The 17,471-nt window shown below is 32.9% G+C and overlaps 1 protein-coding gene across 6 annotated transcripts in view; it reads left to right on the plus strand.

The window, feature by feature from the left end:
- Window positions 1-17,471, plus strand: part of Diaph2 (diaphanous related formin 2) — an 809,447-nt gene that overhangs the window by 381,048 nt on the left and 410,928 nt on the right. For all 6 annotated transcript variants that reach the window (XM_090326172.1, XM_090326173.1, XM_090326169.1 and 3 more), the window contains one exon: window positions 5,350-5,479. In XM_090326172.1, the coding sequence (XP_090182298.1) occupies window positions 5,350-5,479 (130 nt within the window). The remainder of the gene's footprint in view (window positions 1-5,349; window positions 5,480-17,471) is intronic.

Genomic DNA, 17,471 nt, shown 5'->3' on the forward strand with positions numbered 1-17,471 from the left:
GTCCAATGCATTATTCTTTTTAAATCTTGTTTCTTCTGCAGTGTGTTTCGGAACTGTCCATTCCTTGACTTCCAAATCTACTCCATTTTAATTACACAAGTCCTCAGTATTTGCCGTTCAATTATTCTCTACATAACTTGCTTTCTTTAGAACTTAGCATATTTCTACTAGAGTCAAAACTCTAGACTTCAAAGCATTCATACATCCTTAAATATCTCATCTCAAATTTCAGGGCACAGCATATGTAGTATCATGGGAAGTTATGACAGTATGGCCTCATTTGTGTGTGCATGTGTGCATGTGTTTGTGTGTGTGTGTGTATGTGTGTGTGTGTCTGTGTCTGTATGTCTGTGTATGTGTGTGTTTCTGTAAAAGTAAGAGTATAGTTAAATTTACAAACATTATATAACCTAACCTAGTGGTAGTTAAAAGTGAGGACATGTTTCATTAAGAAACATTTATTAACCACGTAGTATAATCCATCCCCACCCTTTTAATTCTGGATAAAAAGTATTCTGGAATTGGAACTCTCTACCTCCGAAGAAGGTAATATATTCATTGCCAGGCTTTTATGGTTAAAAATATGTACAATGTAGAACATGGATCACCCCCAAATCCTGAATCCTCACTGATAAAAAGAAGAAAGGAGAAAGCATCTGGAAAACTAGAACAACGTGTGCAAAAGCACAGTGGTAGGACACTGCATGGTATATGTTGAAGCAGTAGTAATCAGACTAGAAGCAGCAGGAGGAAGTTTAGGAAGACATAGAAGGGCCAATTTATGAAGAACATGTGTGTAAAACCTAGATGTTTGTATGGGAATGATAATGGTGGGAACCTTGCCAGTGGATTGTTTGAATGGAGTCGAATTACCATGAAAAAAATTAAATATTTGAAGAATCTCTTCTGTGTGAAGAGGGTAAATGAACTGCAATTGTTTAGCCTCGAATTCAGAAACAGATGAGAAGGAAACTTTCCCTTTGTGAGAGGCTATTATACGCAGGATAGTGACCAGTTATTTTTCTTTTCCCACTGGGGACAAAGCAAGAAGAAATAGGCTTAAATCTCAGCAGAAGGGACAATTACATACAGAAGGGGTCCCTCAGAGAATGAATGAGTGTGACTGATGTAGATCATTAAAATGTTGTCTCCAGCTTTCTGGCTGTGTCTGCTTGCTGGGGACTCAAATAGCCAGGATTCAGAGCGATGGGGAGACTGACAATTTTCCGGCTTGCATGAGAATGATGAAATATAAAAAAAGTCTCTTAAAGTGTCAATTACTCATTCAGTTATTTTACAATCTGCCTAACTAATGTTTTAGCCTAGTATTTAAACATTGGAAAAATAGATATTATGTTTCCCATGTAACATTCTTACGTATTTAAAAGAAATTATCCAATTTGGCTGTAGAAATGGTTTCATTCTAGTCAAGGTATTTCTATTGAAGATTAGGTAGAGGGAATTTATTTTAATTCAGTTACTAATCTTTATGTGTAACATTTATTTGTCAGACAAATAATAATTAAAACTATGGTTTGTGAATGAATTAAATTTTTTAACGTTTTTTCATATATTTGTTATTGTAATTATTAGAAGTATTACATTATATTCACCAGATAGAAGGTGCAGTACTTCAACATTGATACCCTTTCTCATGTCTTGGTTCCCATTTCTCTCCCCCCACCCCTGCCGCTCATCTTATTTCCCCCCATTCCCTATCCCATTTCTTTTTTCCATATATTTTTATTGTAATTAATAGAAGGGTTACATTATATTCACCAGGTAGAAGGTGCATTACTTCACAAACATTGATACCCTTTCTCATTAGTTAGGCAGAAGTCCCCATTTCCCTTCCCCACCCCCACCCCTCATCTTGTTTTCCCCCCTTCTTTATCCGACTTTAAATAACCAAATAAACATATATATAATATATTAGATAACAAGGTGAAATACTGTAACAATATGAGATAGCCAAGGGACAGCAAAAGAGATGAGAGATAATATAGTACAATAAGGACAACAATCACTCATTTTATGGCTTTTGTTTCTATATCCTGGAGGTCCTTTCATTTAGTGTCATACTATATGCCATCAATCTTAACATTCATTGATATGTCTGTTTGTTAAAATACATTTTTTTAAATTTTTGTTGTAATTAATAGAAAGGTTATAGTTATATTTGCCAGATAAAAGTAAGTTCCATTTTTAAGCCTTTTCAAATATTTCTCATTTCTGAAGCTGTCATTTGTGTTATTTTACTGTTTGAAAAATAATCTTCAAGTGGGAGGACTGTAGAGTAGCCATTTTGTTCTTCCTTATATGTTTTATAAAAAGAAGTCTTTTCCCTGCTTAAATGTGGCTGGGGAGAAGAAACAGAGGCAGTGGATGCAGGGATGACAAAAGGCATTTCCTTCTGGCTAGAGTAAGCCTTGAAATACAGGCTAGAACTTCACCACTGGGATTTACGAGCTGGAAAAATATTGTTTGCCTATGATTTTAACAAGATTTCAGGTTAACCAGCTATCAATTTTATTTCTTAGTAAACCAACCTAAACACATTTGAAAGTGATTTTGTATACTCTCAGATGAGATTATTCTTGTTCTACCCAAAGAGATATATCTAGCCAGCTAGCATACTTATACAATCCAATTGTTGGATAAATGCCACTTATTTTTGGAATTGATGCGATGGAATATTTTTGTTGTTGCTTTGTGTGCTGACAATGAACAGACAGAAAGTTAAGTGTGAATGGTATTGAGGAGGTAAGAAAGATTTAGCAAAATACCAAGTAACTTTGGAAGGGGTGGGGGAAATTGCTGGAAATTAAAGGAAGAGGTGAAATTGTCCAAAAACAGAAATCTATTCATTACCTGACTTATGAATGGTTGCCCCACTGTGCATCACCTTAATAATAGTAGTAAAATTGTTTCTAATATGCTAAGGGAAGTACTTTCATGTATATAACATATATATTTGGTCCTGAAGTTTGAGCACAGGGCTTCATACTTTCTATGTAAGTACTCTTATCACTTGGGTCACATTTCCAACTATTATTTATTTGCTTAATAATAATTGGTCTATGAGTCATACACCTACAGAAAATGTAAAAGACTACCTATTTGTCATGATTTGCTGGCAGTTTGAAACATGAAAAGTGACTGAGGGTTTTCTTTAAATAAATATTGCAATATGTATTAAACAGTTTGTCTTCCAGCCAACTAAGATATTTCTCAGTTTGAAAAGACAGGCGCTTGACCATGTTTGCCTTGGCTTTGAAGGAAATATTATGACTTGTGTAAAATAATTTGCATACAAGTCTTTCTGATTTCATCAGAGCAACTAAGATATTTATTTAACTGAAATCTTAATCTCCATTTATCTTTCAAAATGTGAGTGTTAACACTGCTAAATTTCATAACGGAAATTTAATTATTTGTAACATGGATACTGAATAAATATTAATAAATTTTTGCAAAACTTAAACACTATACAAATACATACAGAGAGCCTAAGTTATATAATGCAAAATATTATGTGAGAAAAAGAAAAAGATCACATATAAAATTGATATATGAACATCATGCAAATGGTCTACTTCTGTTTTCATTTCTATGTTAGTCATGCACATTTTCAAAAGCTAAAATATGCTTGTATAATGTGGTTTCCATAAAAACAAGATGTGTTTTGTTGGTTTTTTGTGTTCTTCATTGTGTCTCCCTAGAGTTAATAAAATACGAATGAGTTTACTTTAGAAAGCAATACCTGAAATTTCTTTAAGCATCTGGAATTTGTCAGATTTAGCCAGATAAATAATTTGTAAGGGGAAAAATGTTAATTTCCTTATTATTTCAAATATCCACCATACTGAATTTGTAAGCATATAGCACAGTAATCCCCAGCTGAAGATCTCTCTTCAGGAGCAAAGTCTCCTCCACTTTATGTAAAAATTACTGAAGACAAATTCTCCCAGAGGCTCATGTTGCTATTTGCTCTTAAAGCTTGTCCATGGATTGTGTCACTCCACATTGTAACCCTTCAATGTGTTTAGTGGATGCATATGAGAATGCAAAATTTTAAATATTTCACCTATATGGCATAACATGATCACAATAATTGTAAAAGAAATAATTACCACCATTTGAACTGTCAACATGATAGCTCTATGTGCATGGAGACTTGAGACTTTTATTTCCTTGAAGTTTTGTACATCCTTAGGATAGAAATGGTTGTTGATAGCTGTGATTCAAAACAGGAACAATATGACTTGACTTTATTGAATGCGGCCTACATTTTTTTCTTTTTTAGTCACTAAAACCATAAGGATTAATTTGCTTGGTAATTACCTAAATATCCTCTGCAGCATTTTTAGAAACGTGTTTGTGAAGAATTCTGATTTATCCTAAGGCGGATTTATTCCTTAAAGCTAAAACCCCCAAATCAGTATGAACATCATTGGACAAACCATTCATTTAAGGATTATAGAATTAAAATGGCCAAAAGAATGAGAAAGTGTGATGATTCTTACTATATTTATTACATATTTCTAAGTAAATCCGTAAATTCATTGCCAGCTTAGTCTAGTTATAAAACAGTGATCATAAAGAAAATATTAAATTATCATCATATATACGTGCTTTTTCTGTACTTTAAATGATTTTATCATTCTGACTATGGCACTTGACTTTAGTTTCTCTGAAAATGAAACAATATATTATCTGATACTTTCTTTTCCACTGCTATATAGTCAGAATCATTTTTGCAGTTCTGGAAAAGAAGGGCTTTAAAAATTATGTGTTCAATCATGCAGGTAAAGGAGGGTAAAGAATGCTTAATCTATTGTGTCAATTTATATCAGTTACGGCTGTAAACAAATATGTCCTAAGTGAATACAACTCAACATAATGCAGCTAGCACACACTTTAACTTGGACTATTACTACAAATCCTTAAATTTCTTTTCTTTCTTGATTGGAAGATTTTGCCACAACAGTTCAACATCTTTGAAAATACAGAATAAGGCTTGTATTGGTACTTTCATTGGTTATCTAAAGTATATTTTAAAAATCCACAGTATCATCAGTGGCCCACTATAAACTTACCTCCAACTTAGGATCAGAAGTCAAAAGTTCATTGTGTCAGCCAGAGTCCCACCATCTCTAGACGATAAAGAAAAAATAAATACATAAATACATAAATAAATAAAAGCAAAAAGAAAAACAAGAACAACAACAACAAAATAACCTTACATGAGTTACAATCAATTGAATCTACTCTTCATTCAGTGTATTTGGTTTTTATACTTGTTATTTAAATGATTAAAATATGCTTAAAAATTCATCTTCTTTCCAGATCAGAGACACAAAATCATCAGATCAAAAAACAACACTTCTGCATTTTCTTGCTGAACTTTGTGAGGAGAAATACAGAGATATCCTGAAATTTCCTGATGAACTAGAACATGTGGAAACTGCAAGCAAAGGTAATAGATTTTCACTGCTTTTGTGCTGTTTCTGGATTTGGTAATTTTTAATGGTATGGTTAAAAAAGAAACCTATAAATCATAGAAGTTTTTTATTTGTTTACTGATAGAAAAAAGCAGAAAACTGTTTTCCATTACTTTATATTGGATAACCCTTTGTTTTTTTTTCATAAAGTTTTATGAAGTATTTACTTTACTATAACAACCTAAATTAAGAAGGAATGAAAAGAGGGGACATTTTGTTTGCACACAGGAAATACAAATAAAGACTGTGTACTTTGTTTTATTTATTTTTTCTGTGTCATAGTTTTAAAAATAGTTTTTTATTTGCTAGCACAAAACACTTTCACTTGAGTTGCACTACCGTTCTTTTTTACTTTCGTTATTTTTTAAATAGAGCTCACTTGTGTCCCAAGCTAGCCTGGATTATAATCCTCCTATTCATCCTTTTATCACAGCATAGCTTTGCATTACTAGAGACTGAGGTATTAGGAAAGTATTACTTACTAATTTCAACTTGTGTTTCTTCAAATTTCTGTCTTCTAAGTAGGTAGGATTACAGATGTTAGATCTCTGAGCAGGCTTTGTCTTTTTTTTTAATCAATGTCAGGTTATTGAAGTTCCCCTGCCTCTGAGCAGAAAATATGCTAATTTTTTTAAAAAAATCTTGTCAGTCCTGGGGCTTGAACTCAGGGCTTGTGCACTGTCCTTGGACACTCAAGGCTAGTGCTCTGCCACTTAACCAGAGTGTTGCTTCTGGTGTTTTCTGTGTCTGTGGTACCAAGGAATCAAACCCAGGGCTTCGTGCATGTGAGGCAAGCACTCTACCACTAGACTACACTCCCAGCAGAGCACTAGCTTAAGCAAAAAGTATCCAAGAACAATGTCTATGCCCTGAGTTCAAGCCCCACTACTGGCAAAACAAAAAACAAAACAATACAAAAAGAGTAATTTCATCCTAATTTATATCCTAAAGACCAAAGAATTTCAGATGTCTAGATATGCTCAGAAGGCCCCATATAATAAGAATGAATATAGAAAGGTCATATTAAAATGCAGTTATTATATAGTTTCAATGAGAAAATATTTTTACAGTGAACAATAAGAGAAGGTTTTACAGGGGAGGCCAGAGGGTAAAAATACAAAGATAAAGAGTTACAGACATGGCTTTGGGATTGCTTTGTAGACAGAACCTCAAATGAACAAAGCACTGTATCCCCATGTTTTAAAACTCTGGTGAGAGGGCATTGTGTGTGATTGTGATATGGTTGGCAGAAAATCTTTTTGAAATGGATGTTACTTGACAACAGTGAATGATGCAGAAAGATGAACCAATAATGTCCCTAAGATTTTAATGTGAGATAATTATCTTGTCTACTTAGTATTATCTGTTCTTGCAAACAGGTAAACAATACAAGCTGAATAGATAAAGGAAATACTTTTCATGGACAGATTGTACATGTATATTTTTATTTTAAATTGCCCTGTAGTAACCTCTCTCTCCTGTTTTACTGTTGTACTTTCTTTAAGAATCTAAATTTATATTTGCTTGCCAAATATTATGACTTTAGAATATATGCTGTTATTTTTTCTATGATTAAGCTGCACAACCGACCCCAAAAATTGAAGCCTTTATTTTTAGAGGCATATTTACTGACAAATAAGTAATTTTAAATAATATGTACAGCATACTATTATAATTTGACATGTGTCCTCCTGAAAGTCAGGACATTTAGGAAATTACAACACTGCTTTTTTCCCTCCCTTCCCTCCCTCCATTCTTCCCTTCCTTCTTTTTGGTGGTCTTGAGTCATGAATTCAGGGCCTGGGTATTGTCCCATAGACTTTTCTTTGGCACAAGACTAGTATTCTTCTACTTGAACCATAGCTACACTTCTAATTTTTTGATGCTTAATTAGAAATGAGTCTCATGGATATTCCTGCCAGTGCCGAATTAGAACCTTGATCTTTAGCTCCAAGAGTCCTGAGTAACTAGGATTACAAGTGTAAGCCACCAGCACCCATTTGTATTCCCTTTTGATTGTCATCTATCAAAGTGTTAAAAAATATTAGTTTAATATGTAAAATCAATTTTAAGATACCATGGGAAAGAAGGTATAGTCAAATAACTGTTCCTTCCACATCATGGTGAATATTTATTCTTATATTAAGATTACTTTGCATAAACATATCTAATAGATCTATTTTAGTTTCAGTAATATGGAATAACTGAAATCTATAATGGAGATCTTTGGTTTTTATTGTCCACTTGTTGAATAACATATATACATCCATATGGTACTATCCAGAATCCAATTCACCTTCTAATTTATAAGACACTCAATCTATTTCAAATGTTTCTGTAGGCTGAGAGGCCTAAAATCTAGTGAGAAGCTTCTTGCTGTGTCAAAACAGTTTGGAAATGTAACTTATTTCACTTTGAATTTTTTTCATTAGGATGCCATAAACTTCTGCAAAATTGTATATTGTCCTGGTAATCTTTATATACACAGTGTTTTGCAGCCAGCTGAGACCATGCCAATGAAATACCTTTTCCTTGTAAATTACAGAAACAAAGAAAACAATGAAAATACGGTGTAAGTTCTTACTATGTAAGAGAAAATACATGAAACTTGCAGTTTCGTGTCTGTTTGATATCGCCATCAATACATTCATGAGAAGGTTGGAGACCGCATGACCTAAATTTCTCCCATGACAGTACTTGTACACATGGCTACATATGTGATACAGATATTTAACCAACTATATGACCATTTATTTAATTATGTATGTGCTGCATAGTGTTTATATAAAAAATGCATCAAAGTACATATATGGGGGTCCTCATGTATCAGATCTTGGTGTCATAGGCACCTTAAAGTAGGAACAGTGCTCAGTGATGTTCATAAAGCAACAGAGCTTCCTAATGACAGTTCCTGTAAACAATATATGAATTTATTTATATGTATGATGTTTATACATATGTGTAAAATATAGTGACATTAAATAGCAAATTTAAATATTACTACTACTTCTAAAGGTGGACTAGATTCTAGCATAGGTTTTACAATTCCCAATTTCTAATCTTAACTCCTTTAATAACTTGTTCTGTAACGGTGATCTAGTGATTAAACTGTATCTTGCTTTTCACAACATTAAAATGAGAATGACTATAACATTGATGTTTAATGATTTAACATGAAAATCATTCAATAGAATGCTTGACCTACAGTTAAGAATTTACCTGTTGTTTTTCCACTGTCTTTAGTGGTAGTAGTCAGAGTAGTAGCAATTGATATGCTAGAATCATAATAAAAGATTTTTTACATAATATATATTAAATGCAATGATGGTTTTTACTGTCCTATTAGAATGGACTAATCTTAATCATGCCTTCAAGGTTAGATAAGCATGAATTACATTCAGTTCTGTTTGTTTTGTGTCCTTGGACTTCTGGTAAATCCTTACATATTTTTCTTTTCTGATAATCACCATGTTCTTTTTTTCCAATCGATTTCAAGAGATAAGTCTTTCTATCTTGTTTTGATTATTTCTTCTTTTGAGTATTCTTTCTCCAAGTGTATTCAAAAGAATGTTGCCAAAAATCCTTTTCCCATCCCATTGTTTGGGCTATAGAAATTCCCATTTTTAAGTTGTTTTGACTAGTTGCTTTTCATTCTCTATTCAATTCAGTCTCTAATTTCTCAACTCAGAGTTCTTAAACACATTCTTCAACTTTCATTTCCTCCTACTTCTCACTTCAGTGTTTCCAGACATGTATTCTCTTAAGCTGTTTTTATTCCTTTCTAATAATTTCTGTCCGTATGTGATTTTATGTTGTATCCCTGCTTGGCAATCTCACTTGCCATGTCCTATAAGACAACTGGCCATCATTTGTCAAATCACAGCCCAGAATACATTTCTTTTTTTTTTTAATTTCTTCTTACCAAATCTTTAGGAAAAATATTTTTGAATTTGATCTTCAGGAAGAAACAAGCTAATGAAAGGTCAAAGTATTTATATTTTATTTGTAGTTAAATGCTTTTCCTTAATATTTGAATCTAACTTGTCTTGTTTAATGTACATTTAACTGATTGATTCTTAGTCTTTCACGTTTTGTACCATGTTTAGTGTACTTGTTGTATATTATTCAGACTTTTACAGTGAAAACTAATACAACTAAAGATTATAACTAATTTTTAATAATTAGGTAGCTCCTTTTGTAATGATGCCATTCTTCAAAAAATCTGGAAGAATGAAGGAAAATTTTAGTGATTATACTATATTATCTATATTTTTCAAGGAAAAAAAACTGTATGTCCACTAATGTCTTCTTCTAAGTTTTTGAATTATTAGAATCTATGTTCTGTATTTTATAACATGAAGATCTTTTCTATGAAATATAGTAAGTAAAAAGTTCATTTTGAACACTGTAGCTACATGTGACAAGGATGAAAAAGAAGAAAAAAATGCCTGAAATTGAAAGCAAAAGAGTAGTATGTACTATTCATGGAAACTTTTATTTTACAATTCTTACTCTTCATAAAGCTGATCTAAAGGTGTTTACTTGTTGGTGAGTCAAAAATATGGTATCAAGATAGCATATATTATCTTAAAATTCTGTAATTTAAGATGTTAGGGAAAACATAATTCTTACATTTAAGCTGAAATATATTATGGAAGTAAACTGCACATGCCATATGAAAATTTAAAGTGAAACCTGACTTCAAAGAAATTTTACGCTTGGTGCAGGTCCCTAGAGGTACATGTTCAATCTTCTCTTTCATTAGAAGTACTTTGTTGGAAGAAGTTTATGAAACATTGCCTTGGAATTAAAGAGTAGTTTGTTTTGATGAGCATTTGTTTACTTATTTGATTAGATATCTTTGTAGGAACATGGGATAAGAGCAAGCCAAATGAGGGAGGGGACTATAGCACATTAATTTCAAGTCTCATAGCCTTTTTGAAATCGAGAAGCAATTATATAATGGAACTTTATTACTAGTGAAAATCATAAAAGAGTGCTACTCTGTCCATTATATTCTAGTGTACATTGTATGTCTGGAGATCCTTATATTCATGGTTGATACACCATTGTGTCTTTGAAAGAGGAAAATGGTGACTTTAAACATAGATAATTTTAGTTTTTTCAATCAAGGCTGGAGCTCTACCACTTAAGCTGCATTTTTACTTTCTGGTTATTGTTTTTTAGTTAGTTGGATGTTACTTCTAAGGCTGGTTTTGCACCAATCTTCGCATCTCAGTTTCATGAGTAGAGCACTTAAAGCCAATAGTACTCAGCTGAAAATGCTTTTGATAAAGTCAGAAATTCAGTTCTTCCTACTGATTCATTTTATCCAGTACATGTATATGTAAATACATATAAAGTTATGTTTAATATATATGTATACACACATACAGATATATAATATGAAGTATTCCTTGTGTCTTGGAACTTTTTGATCATTTCTCCCATCTCCGCTTATTGCTCTCACTTTAACTTTCAATTTTGAAGAATTTTATAGTTTGATTTAACCCCCCTCTACTGTTTTATAGGCTAGCTCCCAGGATTAAACCAAAAGAATTAGTAAAGTTTAATTGAAACAATTCCATCCAATAGGGGAAATATATTAATGTACTTGAAGGAACTATTAATCATAAGGTTTTTCATAACTCCAAAAGTGGTTTCATTTCAGTTGAGTCAGTATCACCCTGCAATAGAAAAGCAAGTTGAGTTTCTAATGAACTGTGAACATTTCCTATGACTTAAGTAACTATAAATGTTAATAGTCAATTACATCATTTGATATCTTCAGTGTTTTCATGTCAGCATATTTACTGATTACATGTTTATCCAGTTTGACAGGTTCACAGGAGTAATCATGATAAAAGTTCAGATTTGAAGCAATGTAGGCAAATATCAAGGAAATACAGAGAGAGAGAGAGAGAGAGAGAGAGAGAGAGAGAGAGAGAGAGAGAGAGAGAGAGAGAGAGAGAGAGAGAGAGAGAGAGAGAGAGGTTTGAGATTATCTCATTCCTGCCAAAATGTGCCCAATGGGGCATTTAGTCCAACTTCATCATTTTCCCATAAAGAAAGGTTTCCCAGAATACTGAAGTAATTTCCTGAGATCACTGAAATTCTGTCATTTAGAATGTTAAGGGATAGCATTCTACCACTTGAGCCACAGCTTGAATTCCAGCTTTATGGTTAATAAATTAAGATACAAATCTCATGGACTTTCTCACCTACCTGGCTTTGAACTTAGAACCCAAGATATCAGATTCCTAAGTTACTAGTATCACATATGTCATTAACTTAATTTTTAGTTATTAAAGTCAATGCCCCATTTTTCCATTTTCCTTACAATGTCAGTGCTGGTATAACAAAAGAGACTAATTCTCACATAAATCATGGAAACTGCTCAAGATCTCATAATTAAATAAGATTTTGGATTACTTTGTGTATTTTTATATCCCTTATCTTTATGCTGGTGTTGTGGCAGTGAGTATAATATCAGCACCACAGTTGGAAAAGATCATTTTCATAAATTTAATACATACTAATGTAGCAATATCTTCTTTGGTAAATTCTTCATTTTCTTCGGAAAGTTATTTAAATTAAAAATGTCCAATCCAATCATGAAAGTTACAAATATTTGTGTACTTTATAGTGTAATTAACTATGCTCCAAATATCCCTTTGCTTTAAAAGTATAGTTAACAGAGCCAAGTGCAGCAGTTCACATGTGTGATTCCAGCTATGCAGGAGGTAGGAAAAAGAAACAACATGGCTCAAGGCTACCTCATGTGAAAAAATTAGCAAGATCTGTCTTAATCAACAAGCCAAGTATGGAAGTATATACCCGTGAGGCCAGTGATATGAAATCTGAGGGATGAGATTATCCCTAGGTAGAGGTAATATCTAAAATATAATATAGAAAGATGTAATCACTAAGATTTAAGGTTTTATTTAATTTATTTTTTCTTTGCGAGAATTGTAACACAGTACACAATGATGAATTTATGTGGTTATGCACAAATTCATGTGTCTTTTACAATGATGAATCATAATGAAGCAGTAGTGCAAATTAGTTTACTCATGTTTGGTTTTGTCATTCATGGGGATTGATCTCTGGGTCTTAGTTCTGTTGATGAGCTTTTCAGCTCAAGGCTACTGCCCTACCGCTTGAGCCACAGGCACCACTTCCGTTTTTCTACTGGTTAAGTTGATATAAGAGTCTCATGGACTTTAGTGCCCAGGCTAGCTTTGAACCATGATCCTCAGGTCTCAGCCTCCTTGAGTAGCTAGGATTACAGGCATGAGCCACTGTGCCCAGCTGTATCATGGTGTTTTAAAAGTGGGTATGGAAATCAAACCCTGCACCCTGCATATGCTAAGTCAAAACTCTTCCAACTAACTGCAAACCCAGATCCCTGAAACATTTATCTTTAGGCTACCTGGAAATTCTCTTAAATGTAACCTGGATTCTCAGAAAAAAATACTCCAGAATGTTCATCCTTACAAATCATGGAAGAAATGTTCAGAAACATCTCAATAATAAGATAATTTCACTTATCAAATTAGTAAGGGTTAAAAAATCTAAGTTAAGAGTTATATAGAGTAGGCTGGGAGTTTGGCCTAGTTCTAGAGTGATTGCCTAGCATGCACAAAGACCCGTGTTCAATTCCTTGGTACCACATTCATAGAAAAAGCCAGAGATGCTGCTGTGGATCAAATGTTAGAGCATTAGCCTTGAGCAATCCCAAGGACAGTGCTCAGGACCTGAGTTTAAGCTGCAGACCTGACCAAAAAAAAAAAAAAGAAGAACAAGTAACATATTAATGGTTGAAGTTCAAAGTAGATTCACCTTTTTAGGAAGCAAAATGATTAAAATTAATAGTAATTCAAAATTTAGTATCAGTCATTAATATGTAACAGATTTTTGCATACAGAAACCATTGAAAAATTAGTTAGGAGATAATGAAAAAATTGGAAATTATTAAATTGGCTATTAACAATGACAAAATGAATCATAGAAAGTGTATACAATGTTTTGACAGTGTTTTTTTTTTCTTAAAATATTTCTGGCAAATGAGAATGTCTAAATTTTCAGTAGTAAACACAAAATCAATTTTAAATTATAAAATTTGGGTTGATTTTTCTTTCTTTATTCTTTTCTATGTGATACTTAGTTTATTCTAGTTTCTATAGAAATTAATATATTTAAAACATTGACTAAATTTTCCTTGAGGAACTGAAAGATTAGGTCTCTGATCACAACATACATCTGTCGTTTCTTAATCTTGCTTTTTTCTTCTCTGTTGTTGGTCATAGGGTTTGAACTCTGGGTCTGGGTGCTGTCACTGAAGTCTACAGCTCAAGGCTACAATGCTAACACTTTAAGCCACAGTGGCACTTTCAGATTTTTTAGGTAGTTAATTGAAGAGTTTCATGAACTTTCGTGCTCAGGCTGGTTGTGAGCTTTGAACCTCAGATCTCATCTGCCTGAGTAGCTAGAATTACAGACATGAGCTGCTAGCACCTGGAATGTACATTTTTAAAGACATTGCAATTAGTGTATATTGTTAATTCATTAGCATTTTCTGCAGATAATCATAAATGAAATACTTCATACTTTAATGAAGCCTTGAGCAAAAGTAGCTTATGGATAGTACATAGGTTCCAAGTTCAAGCCTTATGAACAACAACAATCACAAACATACTCACATACACCATAGGAATCCTTATTAAAGTGAAAATATCCAAAATTTATGACAATAAGTTAAGCACTAAAAGGGACACTGACACCACAGCATCTGCTTGTGAGAAAGACAATATGGAGCAACTAGTCAATATTGAGTGCATTTACAGGAAGATGTTAGCTAGTGATCAAGTCTATGAATATAAAATCAATAAATAATGAGAATTAACTGTGTATTTATATATTTGTAATCATAAAATTAAGGTGTATCTTACAGTTCATTCGTGTACTCATTTTCATGAAAAGCAATTATTCAGTTCCACATGTCATAGGCCTAACACCATTTTCAACACTTTGCCTAAGGTAATGAATAAAGCAATATTCTTATTTGAAGGGAAAACAGAGAAATAAATGTAATTCCACTTACATGCATTAAATTAACAAGATAAAATATAGCAAAGGTAGGGCATAGGCCATGATAAAAGACATAAATTACATATAATGGTTTGGGAGACAGATGCCAAACAGGAGATTTACAGATCTCCAAAGATATGAAATCAATGTTCTCTTGTATGTTATGTATGTATGTATGTATGTATGTATGTATGTATGTATGTATGTATATATACATGTGTGCATGTGTGTATGTATGTATATTTAAGACAAACACATATCTGGTACTTATCAGTAATATGAACACTTTGACATCCCTTGGAAAAATGCATCGAGAGAAAGCAACACCATTTTTGGAGGCCTAACACAATGAATGTGCACTTTGTAAAGATTTTTTTTTATTTAAAAGTTCTTTAGCAAAATGTAATAATACACTATTTGTTTGTGATCCATAGAGCCTTTTAAAACAATCAAAAAATAATATGTGTCTGTTTTGATTGTATATTTGTACAATAAAATATTCTAAAGATAATTAAGGCAGGCAAGTTACAGATTAGGTGGCAACCACTGGTGTGATATGTCCTAAGACCTGACAACATTGGCATATGGCGGCCAGCAGCATATTTCCAGCCCTTTACATTACTAACAATGCAGTTAGATAGCTGTTCCTAGAACAAGTGAGCCAATTGCCAGCCTTGCTGAACTTGGAAAATACTGTTTACCCAAATAAAGCTTAGAAAAGTAATAAACTCCATCTGTATACAGATGACCAGCACCAAAGCTGTTGTGTGATTTATATAGTTCTTTCATGTAGGAGAATATATAAAAATCATTACCGGTATTTAACTTTTTCTCGCTTTATGACTGTTTTGTAAAAGTACCAATGTAGAACTCTCCACATTTCCAAATTTTAAATAATTTGTAGAATCAACCTCCAGAAAGAAAAAATAAATATTTCCTAACATAAAAAGTTCTTCTTTCTGACGAATGTCACTGTAACCCTTCTATACATTATCCTGACAATAAAATTTTTAAAAAGTAGTTTGCATATATAATCTAAACTCTATAATTATATATTCAAAATCTAGAATCACCCCCTTTAACCCAAGCCGTCGTAGCAGTAAGAAAAGAATTGCTGTAATCATAGAATTATATGTCATTTTAATATTCATTGAATTTGGGATGTCTTACAGAGACTAAGGAAAATACTAATGAGGAAATATGGCAAACGTAAGACAAATAATAAATACATATATACATATCCAACTTTTGTTCCTAAATGTTGTAATAATTTAAAAGTACCTGTATTTATATTTTACATACTTTATTCCATTGATTGATTTTATTTCAAACAGCAGCAACCATTCTAGTTATATTTTTTAAATGCTGAGAAATTACTAAAAATAGATGTGATTTCAGATTTTAGAGCCATAAATTAAATTTGGTAGAGGAAAAGTTTTCTCTGTCCGATTCATTTTCAAAACAGTGCCAAATAATTAGCATTTTAATGCTTTATATTCTATTTCTTTTTCCCCAAAACTAATTAATTCTCTTAAGATTCACTATCATTTCAAATTAGCACATAAAAGTTTTTGTTGAACCTTACTGTGATGTTAAATGCTTGTGAAGTTCAAATGTTTTGCAAAGTACAATTTTATTTTGTGTGGTCATTGAGGCAGAGTAGCCTTTCTGAGCTTGATGTTATATGAAATAAAATCACTGCCATACTTCATTACATATAAAAAGGAATATCTCTGAACTGTTTTCTTTGCTTTTCTAAGAGCAATAATCAGTTAATTTTATACATTCTGTATCTTTATTCTTGCTTGCTATAGTTTAAATAGCTTAGAAATAATTATGGCTAATGAAGCTATTTACAAGATGATATTTAAGATTATATTTGTGTGGTTATATTGTTAAATTGTAAGCAAATATATAAGATCAAAGGAAGTAAAAATATCTCTCTACCAGAAGTACTTATCAAATTGTGTCATAAGCAGTTAATGTGCATTATCTCAATTCTATTTCATTCTCCTGATTTTTGAGCCCTGTGCAAACTGAACTTGACACTAATTACACACAAAGACAAATTGTATACTCACCAGCAACTATTTATTTTGTGACTTTTAGGTAAGACACTAGTAACTTAAATAAAAAGTGCATTTTGGAGCTTCAATGTAGAATGTAACCCAGTAATTGTTCACTTGCCTAACATATATGAAGTACTGGATTTAATCCTCAGTCCAATATGTATGGGCCAGGAGTTTGGCCTAGTGGTTAAAGTGCTTGACTAGCATGCACAAAGACCCGGGTTCGATTCCTTGGTACCACATATATAGAAAAAGCCGGAAGTGGTGGTGAAGCTCAAGTGGTAGAGTTCTAGCCTTGAGAAAGTCCAAGGACAGTGCTCAGGCCCTGAGCTGAAGCCCAGGACTGGCAAAAAAAAGACCAATATGTGCATACAGGCAGGGAAGATGCCATGATCATGGTTTTCCCAGGGCAAGGCTTATTCATTACAATTCAGATATGCTGACCCCTGCGATTTCCCCAAATGCAGAAAACTCCACTGCAAAGTCTGTGGTAGTAGGGGCTGCATTCCCACTCTCCCCTGGGTGGGGAGGGGAGATCAATGTGTAGCAACTGCCCTTGTTACTTTTGTATAGTTCTTTCACTGAAGTGATTTTTGATTTCACACACACACACACACATATATATATATATGCATGTGCAAACACGCTGTTAGTTCACACCTGTGATCCTAGCTACTCAAGAGACAGAAATCTGAGGATCATGGTTCAAAGTCAGCCTATGCAGAAAAGTCTTTGAGACCCTTTACTCTAATGAACCACCAAAAAGCTAGAAGTGGAGCTATAGCTCAAATGATAGATAGGTAGCTTG

Source organism: Megascapheus bottae, chromosome X, assembly GCF_031878675.1.
Source record: "Megascapheus bottae isolate mThoBot1 chromosome X, mThoBot2.hap1, whole genome shotgun sequence".
NCBI lineage: Eukaryota > Metazoa > Chordata > Mammalia > Rodentia > Geomyidae > Megascapheus > Megascapheus bottae.